The sequence below is a fragment of the Chaetomium globosum genome, genomic scaffold, assembly GCF_000143365.1.
Source record: "Chaetomium globosum CBS 148.51 scaffold_4 genomic scaffold, whole genome shotgun sequence".
Classification (NCBI taxonomy): domain Eukaryota; kingdom Fungi; phylum Ascomycota; class Sordariomycetes; order Sordariales; family Chaetomiaceae; genus Chaetomium; species Chaetomium globosum.
The window spans coordinates 3,593,179-3,601,727 of NT_165979.1; the positions used below are offsets into that span (position 1 = coordinate 3,593,179).

Consider the following 8,549-nt stretch of genomic DNA (forward strand, 5'->3'; position numbering starts at 1 on the left):
GGAGTCCGGGGTTGGGGTGGTGGTTGGGGTGCATTTTGGGTTTGGGTTTGGGTTTGGGGGGGAGAGGGTTGGGTGGGGTGGTGGGGTGGTGTAGACAAGGTCGGGGAGGAGGATGTCCTCGCGGAGGGCGGGCAGGTGCGTGAGGAGCGGGTGCTGCGCGAGGTAGCCTGTTTTTCGCTTGGTGGTAGTGGTGGCGTTGTCAGCGATGTGCTGCGCCAGAAACGTGCCAAACGGTATGATTTTCTGGCCCCAGCCGGCGTCCACGTAGCTGCGCCCGAGCTCGACGGGGACGAGGCGGCGGCCGCCAAAGGTGCGTGAGAGGAGGTAGCTGGGCTTGCGCCAGGGTCGCGTGGTCAGCGCGGGCCAGCTGGAGATCAGTCCGGTGAGGACTAGCGGAAGCGGGCCGAGGGCGTTTCCTTCGCGGGTGTCGAGGTAGGTCTGGAAGTCTTCGAAGGAGATGTCGTGGGCGCGGCGGACGGGGCGGGTGACCGGGGGAGTGAAGGGTTGGTCGGTGGAGAAAGGGGGCGCGTCCTGCCAGGGGTCTGATGGCTTGGGTTTCTTGTGCGGCCTCTCATCTGGCGGAGTAGCGGTGGGAGTGTCGTCGGGAAGTGACGACGATGACTGCCAAATCTCTTCTAGGAGGACAAACGCCTTGTCGATCCATGCCCTGCCACGTTTTCCCCCGGCTGCGCCAGCGAGGATGATTGCCAGGTCCAGCGTCTTGACCATATCATCCAGTTGCTCCTCAATCGCATGCCCGTCATTCTGCCCCTTCCCTGAGTTATCCGCAGGAGGCCATGACAGGTATAGCAGGGCAAACTTGAGGACACTCGCGTCCGTGTACAGCTGGCGCCAGCACACAGGCAGGTCCTTGAACAGGTAGGCATAGAACTTGGCATACGACGAGGATATGAGGTCGTCCAGCCGTTTAAGCAGCAGTGCTTTTTTGTGTTTGTGCCCAGCTTCCGCCTCGGATGAGATGGCTTGAGCTTCATCCCATGGGGTCTCTGAGAGTGCAAGAAGCTGTGATGCCTGGCGTTGGAGGAGTTGAATTAGGGGCTCGCCGCAGCCTGCTAGACCTACGGAGGCGGCATCGCCCCCCAAGCTAGCAGCACACTCGGAGACAATCTGCTTCGCGGCAGATAAGCATTGAGCTTCCAGTTGGCTATGAGCCCCTGACATGTCCCTCTACAATAGGTACTTAACGGTTGGTCCTGTTTGTTTTTAGTAATCCTTTGGGAGTAATGACTCAGTACCTGGAATAAGCCCCAAACTCACTCTTGAATAAATCTTGATGACCGGATATAACACTCGACGTTGAAGTACCGTGTGAGAAACCGCGAAAAAGAGGCACAGCAACTGTCGGTAGTGGTGGTGTGTTGTTGTTTGATTGGGGAAAAAGATGCGGGGCCTGTTCCCCGAGATCCCTAGCGATCCAACAGCGGGCCGTCCCAGCGCCACACCTTCTAGAAGTGTTGCCGTTCCTCCCCATTTTCCTCCCCTAGGTGTTGTTATCCTTTTTATTGTCTATCTCCTGCTGGCCTTTTTTTTTTTTTTTTTCTGGAATATTTACAAATAAGTGCCAGGGAAACTTAGAGAACTCTCATTTAGCAACAAGCACGGTCATCAACTCTTCGAACCTACAAAGTTCATCATTAGAGTAAGCACAGTGTGGAGGTGATGTCCCTGAAAATGGACGATGGAGATTGGCGCGGGTCCTAGTTGACAAAGATAAAGCGCATAGTTTATTGGATATGTAATAGATAGCCTTATGTCCCTTCCATTAGAGGCCCTGTCCATCCCAGTAAACAAGCTAGAACGGAAACAAGCACAGCCTGTGGGCCTCCCTTGGGACTCCCCAAGTCGACGAGATGAATACGAGGAATCACTTCTCCTTTTCCCTCCCACACTGGCTGGCACCCATTCTCCCCCACTACCCTCATCCCCAACCCAAGCCCTCCTTACACGCTCACCACCCCTTAATCCAGACGCCCCGGAAATGACGGCACGCAAAATACCAAGCGTCACTCCTGTATGTACACCGAACCGGAGGTCCCTTCCTGTCCATCCGGGCATGCAGAAATGCATGCATGCATGCATTTCTGCTGTTGTGGGACAGTTAGACGCCCATGAGGACGGGTGGGGAGAAGTCAAGGAGGGGGGTAGGGAGAGAGGGCCGCACGGGCGGGCCAGACCCGCATCGATGCATCTGCATTGCAACGCAACCTCCAGGCCGCCCCCGGTGATGAGGGGTCGAGGGTGTCGAGCGGGCCAGAAGCCGGGAACGGTGTCGTGCAGCTGTCGGTCGAATCGGTGTTACTTTCTTCTCTCTCCCTCTCTTCTCGCTCTCGGCAAATTGGGAGTCGGCGACGGGTTGGGGGGTCCTTGGGGACTTTTGAGGTGCGGGTCTCGTGCCGTGTAAGTCGGTGGCCTGACTCGCGTGCAGTTGTATGCATGGCTTGCTGGGTTTGGGGTGTTGTTCTGCGCCGTCAAACGGTTGGGCGCAGGACCCTGAGGCTAGGTGACCCTCCGGGCGATAGCAGCAATGTCTGGCTGTGTGCTCAAGCTGGCGGTTTCTGGGCCCAGACAAAGTGGATTGGCGTATAAGCGTGGATGCGTCTGTTGCTGAGCACCACATTGATGTCCCTGACAAGGTCCGCAATCTCTTCCTTGTCCAAACCGGCTTCGACGAGCGGCCGCGCCGCCATGGCGCTCACGAAGTCAACCATGACCTCGCGGTAGTAACCGCCAAGGACCCGCAAGTGCGAGTCCCGCGCCCACTCGCCCAAGGGCATGTGAAACACTTTTCTTTGTATGTTGACAAAGCCCAACTCCTCCAGCAGGCTAGGTAAGGTTTCCATAATCCAGATATTAAATCCGTATTTTTCTCGCAGCGCGGACCCAACCATCGTGTAGAATTTAGCCAGGGGATGCTCAGGCGAAACCGTGTTGTCGTCGGAGGATACTCGCGGCAGGATGTCCTTGATCTCGACCCAGCCGCCTGGCTTGAGGTTCCTGGAGTCATGGTGTTAGCAACCCGGCATTAAGTAGGTTGTGGACACGGGTCGTACTCTAGAACATTGCGTAGGGCTGTTCTGCTTGCTCTGATGATGCTGTGGACGAAACGGAAGTGGGCAAAGTCGAAGTCGTTGGCGTGCACCCATTGATCCTCGATATCATCGACGATAAAGTCGACATTGGGCGGGATCCAGTGCGGTTGAATGGGCGAGAGGTCTACCCCCGTCACTCTGGCGCTGGGGAACTTTTCGCCAACTGATATAGGCCCGTCAGTTTCCGCTCTGCTGGTTGTGGTCATGTCTTTGGCCACGTACCTTCGATGGCCCATTCCCCAAATCCGGTGCCCAGGTCAATGATCTTTTGGGGGTTGTCTCCGATCGGTGCCAAGTACAGTTTGCCGCCCAGGAGCTCCTTCAGCATCATGTGTCGGAGCGATTCCCGCTTGTATTCCTCCTCATCGTTCGGGATAGGGTATCTCCCGTACCGGTAAGCATGGTATCGCCTGGGTCTAGTTTAGCACCAACATGGTAGGATGGCGACAGCTAAAGTTCATTAAGCAACATACCTCCCATACTCCCACACATGTTCACCGACGCTGGAGGTGAGGGAGCCGAACGTGGTTTCCCCGTCGCTCGGATCATAGTCGGACGTCACTTCACCGGCTGCCTCGGCCAGGTCATCGTCCACGAGCGGTTCGATGACACCGTCTTCATCCATCCCGGGCGGAGGACTACCCACCTCCCCGTGCATCCACGGACGAGTAACCCCTGAGGGGACACAGTTGGCTAGCGCCTTGTTGGATTTTGATACTTCTGAGACGGCAGGTGCCGACCGAGAACATTTCCACAGAGGCTTGGTCTGAGACGATAGATGCCTGACAGTGCACTATGACTGCTAGTGGGCGGTAATATACGCGAGAAAAGGGTGTGAAGAGCGAGAAAGGGGGGTGGGGGTCGTTCGAGGACAAGACCAGTCAAAGTCAAGGAGGTGAATACACTGCTAGTACAGGTGGCCACCTGCTGGAGTTTGGGTGGCGTGTAAAGAAGGAAGACCGCTGGCCTGACTGTGGACAACTGGCAGCAAGGGCGTAGCATTCAATTATATGTACGTGGGCCGGCTGGAGACGAAGTAGACGCCGTGAGGCAGACGAGCTCCGTCGAGCTCGGTCAAGGGCACCAGTCATGACGGCCGAGCGGGAAAAAAAGGCGACCACCCAGAAAGCAGAGAACGAGCTAAATATCTGCTCGGGGCCACGCAAACTAGGGCGGAGAAGGCAGACTCGCCAGATGCACCTTGCGAGCTCGATGGGGCTGCCTTCCATGGAGCCATGGATGGTGGATGGTGGAGGGTAGAGGGTGGAGCGGTGGATATCCCAGCAGGCCGTCTCGGGGACAGGGCCAATCATGGACGGCCACCTGCTGTAAACTGCGGGAGATGGTGGCATCTGGTGCAGCATGGCTGCATCGAGGAGAACGCCATAGCCGCATCCGGACCCTTTCTGTTGGCGACCCTGCCACACGGTACAGGTCAGCCCGACCCAGCTCGGCGGATGGGTGCAGGTCCACGGCAGACGAACCGCTGCCCAACACCCCCAACATCCCCCTGCGGGGGCCGTTCGAAGAGGGGGAGCTCAACCACAGCGCCGGGACGTGGAGGCAACTCGAGCGAGCCCAACAGCTCGGGGCGGCGTTACCAGCTACCAGAGTGTCGGTACTGGCGCCCGCCAAGGCGCAACAAAGGCGATGGGTGTCCAACATCGTCACAGCTCACCACAATTTGCAAGCGAGGGGCCGATCATGATCGGGACGCACTGGAGCCAGAGAAGTAAGTCCCCGTCGACCTGTCCGGAGAAGTGAATGCAACACTGCAACACTAGGTGCACCTCCCGGGCAAGAGGGGGCAAGGAATGAACCCGAGATCGGGTAGAACCCCGCTGTTGCTGCTCCTGCTGCCGCTGCCGCGTCTGGATGATACAATGTGCGATAATACGATGGAGAGAAGGGGAGGGGAGGGGAGCAGGGAGGGAGACCGGTAGGTTGGCAAGCTAGCAAACTGCTGGCAGCCCGGTGAGGGGTTCCATGTTCCTCAAAAAGGGCACATCCTGGTGTTCCGTCGTGGTGGCCAGAAAGATCCTGCCTCGCCAGTGTCAGAACGGGCAGGTGGGCGGAGCGTTTGCAGGAAAAAACTGAATCAGATACAGTGTCAACTGCAGGAGGAGCGGTCAGGCAGCCCGCAGTACCAAATGAGGGGCAGAATCCGTTGTGTATGTGCGGCAATGGAGCGTGCTGGTTGTGGAAAGAGCGGATCCATGGAAAGCGAGCAACAGCGGGGCACACGAGCGAGACGGGCTCCTGAACTCGAGAGTCTGGTCCGTGCAGAGTTCATACCCATCAATCCATTAACGCGCCATCAATTACCCATGTACCCACACCGTGCAGCGGCACAGTAACTCACGGGCCATCCAACAGTGTATTGCTCCCCACGTCGCGTCGTCGAAGCGCGTCTTGCAGTGGTGCGTGCATTGTCTTGGTGTAAGTCTTGATTCCACAACACCAACCCGACTATTTTGCTAGACGCCAGACCCGACTGAATCCGTGCCTTTTATGCCCTAGATTTGACATTGGGGCAATTCAACAAGAGCTTATACTCTTGGTGCCGCCCATAACACACCTACACTATCCTTTCCCATCCAATTTAATTTAAACACCAAAAATTACGAACGCACCGCGTCCTACTCGACCACGACCGACACTCCCGCGTTTACTCGTACCAACCAACCTAACCTTACCAACCAACTACGCTACCAACCTAACCCGACCCTCAATTGAGAGAAACCGTCTCCATGCCCGCCCTCAACACCACATCCTAAACCCACCAATCACAAAAAAAACCCAACCCAACCAATAACCCACCCACGCACCCACCCACCATGTACCTCCCCCGAACGCTCCTTTCCAAGCTGTACCAGCACCTTCCAACAAACCCGCCAACCCGCTCTCGCCCCCCGTGCTCATCCTCGTCGCCCTCGAGCCCCGACGCGCTCTGCGCCTGCCGCATCCTGACGCGCCTCTTCAAGCACGGACTACATCCCGCTACAAGATCCAGCCCGTCGCGCGGCTTATGCCGACCTCGAGCGCGTCGGCCGCGACCTGGTCGCGCCCATGACCGAGGCCCGCGGCGGTTTCCGGCGGGGTGGTGGTTTGTCTTGGTGTGGGTGGTATGGCGGATCTGGGGGCCGTGTTGGGGTTGGAGGGGGATGGGGAGACTGGGAATGGGGAGGGGGATGATGGGGTGGGGTTTGGGGGCGTGGAGGTGTGGGTGGTGGATGCGCATCGGCCGTGGAATTTGGGGAATGTGTTTGGGGGGTTTCCGTTGGAGCCTGAGACGGAGGAGGCTACGACCTTTGCCGCGAGGACGCCGGTGGGGGTGAGGGCGGGTTGTATTGACCGGGCGTATCGGCCGGGTAAGGGGGGGATTGTGGTGTTTGATGATGGGGATATTGAGGATGATTTGGGAATGGAGAAGGAGGCGTATCTTGCGCTTGTGGATATGCCGGATATTGAAGATGATGGGGAGGATTTGGGGGATAGTGAGGACGACGAGGAGAGCGACATCGAGGAGCCGCCAGTGGCTCAGACATCACGGACAGGGCAGAAGCGGAAATCGTGGGACTTCCTTGACGAGGATAGCGAGGAGGAGGATGATCGCCCGAAGCAGAGGAGACGTAGTAACTCGGTGCGTTGGGTTTTGATGTCTCTTTTTTGTTACTTCTGGCTAACCTCGTCCAGTCCACTCCGATTCCAGACTCGCCCCGACGCCCGGCTCAGCGCGGACTCATATCACTTAGAGACGACGCCATCTTTTCGAGCGACGCCTTGGAACCCCCGACCCCTGCCCAACCGCTACGGGCACCGTCAGCGCGGACGCTGAGGCGGAAGCTCTTACGTCTACGGCGCAAGAACGAGGCCATACTACGAGACTACTACAGGCTGGGCGCCTCATACTCGGAACCCGTTTCTTCCATGATGTACTCTCTTGCCTCGGAGCTCGGTCGCGAAGACAATGACCTCCTCTGGATGGCCATCGTCGGAGTCTCGTCAATGGAGCTCTATGGGCGCTCCTCTGCTGGTATCGCGGTGCCTGTTCGCAGCGCTGACCCGCGTCCCGCAACCGGTTGGATGGGGATGCGCGGGGCGAGGGATACGGCAGCTCTCTCTCTGACCAAATGCGAGACGAAGTGCGACGGTTGAACCCCCCCGAGATTGGCAACGGCCGGGTCTTGCCGGAAAATACAGGCATTTATATATATAAAAAAAATCCCGACCACAGCTCGCAGCCCCGAAGACACGAGCATCCGCCTGTCACTCCCAGAACCCAAGTTCTTACTCATCAGGCACTGGAGTCTCTTCTAACGACAGCATGCTACACTCCCCTTACCTATTCTCCCGCCTCAAGACCTCGGGAGCGAAACGGGCCTCAAGCGGGCCTGCACAAGCTCTCTCGCCAAGATGGGCGTCAGCCTAGTCCAGTGCAAGCAGAGCTACGCGCACATGGACATGATGCTCAAGCGGGAGCTGCGCACCAAGCTCCTCAAGTACGCCTCCCTGTACTAACCTGGACGAGCTCGTCCCGACCATCGACACGGACGGCAAAGACCGGGGGCGGCGCCAAAGACCGGGCTGGGGTTTCGTGCGACAGCTGGGGCTGGGCGCGCAACCCTCAGCGCCCAAGGACGTCGGCGTCGTCATCGGAGCGGCTCCTCGAAGTCGGCAAGAACACCCATTGCCTCCCCGTCCTCCTCCGACCCCTCCTCCACCAACAACCCCTCCCAAAGACCTCCCCACCACCACCACCACCACCACCGCCACCACCCCCCGCCGGCCAGCGAAGAATGGCTCCCGCGTTTCTGGGAAGCCTACGACGCGCTCGAAGGACATCGAATCCCTCAAAGCCGAGCCTGCCCCACGGCGCTCTTCCTCCACCGCGCCATCTTCACCACCCGGCACCACCGTGCTCAAAAAGAAACAAATCTCCCACCTGCGCGCCTTCCGCATGTGCGTCGTCAAAGACGCCGCCCCGGGACGCTGCGAGCTCTTCAACCACCCCGGCGCGGCTGACCAAACTCGCCCTGTGGATCGGCGAGGCCCTGGCCGAGCAAGGAGCGCGAGGCCTCCGGCGGCCGCCTCGCCCACGGCGGGCGCGGCACGCCGCTGGTGGTGGCCAGTCTGGACGAGCAGCGCGGCGTGTATGTGGTGGTGGGCACCGGTGGGGGCGGCGGGCCGGACTCGGCGTTTGGGGATCGGGAGGCGGAGCGCAAGAGGGCGGTGCTGAGGGAGGAGAGGGGCAAGGCGAGGGAGGAGGCCAGGAGGGTGAGGGAGCGGGTCAGGGAGGAGAAGAGGGCGGCGAGGAGGAGGCTGAGGGAGGAGGCTGCTGCTGCTGCTGCTGCTGCGGGGGGTGGTAAAAAAGGGGGGGATGGGGAGGAGGAGGAGGAGGAGGAGGCAGGAAGAGACGGAGAGTGAGGAGGAGGAGGA

General features: G+C 59.0%; 4 protein-coding genes across 4 annotated transcripts in view; 2 read left to right on the top strand and 2 right to left on the bottom strand.

Moving 5' to 3' along the window:
* The window catches only part of CHGG_04884 (uncharacterized protein), a gene marked incomplete at both ends in the record, with an annotated part of 2,364 nt that extends 872 nt beyond the window's left edge, over positions 1-1,492 (bottom strand). The window contains 3 exons of the mRNA XM_001224097.1: positions 97-1,186; positions 1,279-1,359; positions 1,464-1,492. Of these exons, the coding sequence (XP_001224098.1) occupies positions 97-1,186; positions 1,279-1,359; positions 1,464-1,492 (1,200 nt within the window). The remainder of the gene's footprint in view (positions 1-96; positions 1,187-1,278; positions 1,360-1,463) is intronic.
* A 1,069-nt stretch (positions 1,493-2,561) lies between these two features.
* CHGG_04885 (uncharacterized protein) lies at positions 2,562-3,735 on the bottom strand (the record flags this gene model as incomplete). Its single annotated transcript, XM_001224098.1, has 4 exons — positions 2,562-3,015; positions 3,072-3,273; positions 3,333-3,526; positions 3,584-3,735. 4 exons carry the CDS (start codon positions 3,733-3,735, stop codon positions 2,562-2,564), a joined length of 1,002 nt encoding a protein of 333 aa, XP_001224099.1.
* Positions 3,736-4,199: 464 nt separating this feature from the next.
* Positions 4,200-5,467, top strand: CHGG_04886 (uncharacterized protein; the record flags this gene model as incomplete). Its single annotated transcript, XM_001224099.1, has 3 exons — positions 4,200-4,366; positions 4,545-4,776; positions 5,219-5,467. The coding sequence occupies 3 exons, from the start codon at positions 4,200-4,202 to the stop codon at positions 5,465-5,467; spliced, it is 648 nt and encodes a 215-aa protein (XP_001224100.1).
* A 770-nt stretch (positions 5,468-6,237) lies between these two features.
* Positions 6,238-8,537, top strand: CHGG_04887 (uncharacterized protein; the record flags this gene model as incomplete). Its single annotated transcript, XM_001224100.1, has 4 exons — positions 6,238-6,753; positions 6,807-7,255; positions 7,614-8,072; positions 8,162-8,537. 4 exons carry the CDS (start codon positions 6,238-6,240, stop codon positions 8,535-8,537), a joined length of 1,800 nt encoding a protein of 599 aa, XP_001224101.1.
* Positions 8,538-8,549: the final 12 nt, after the last annotated feature.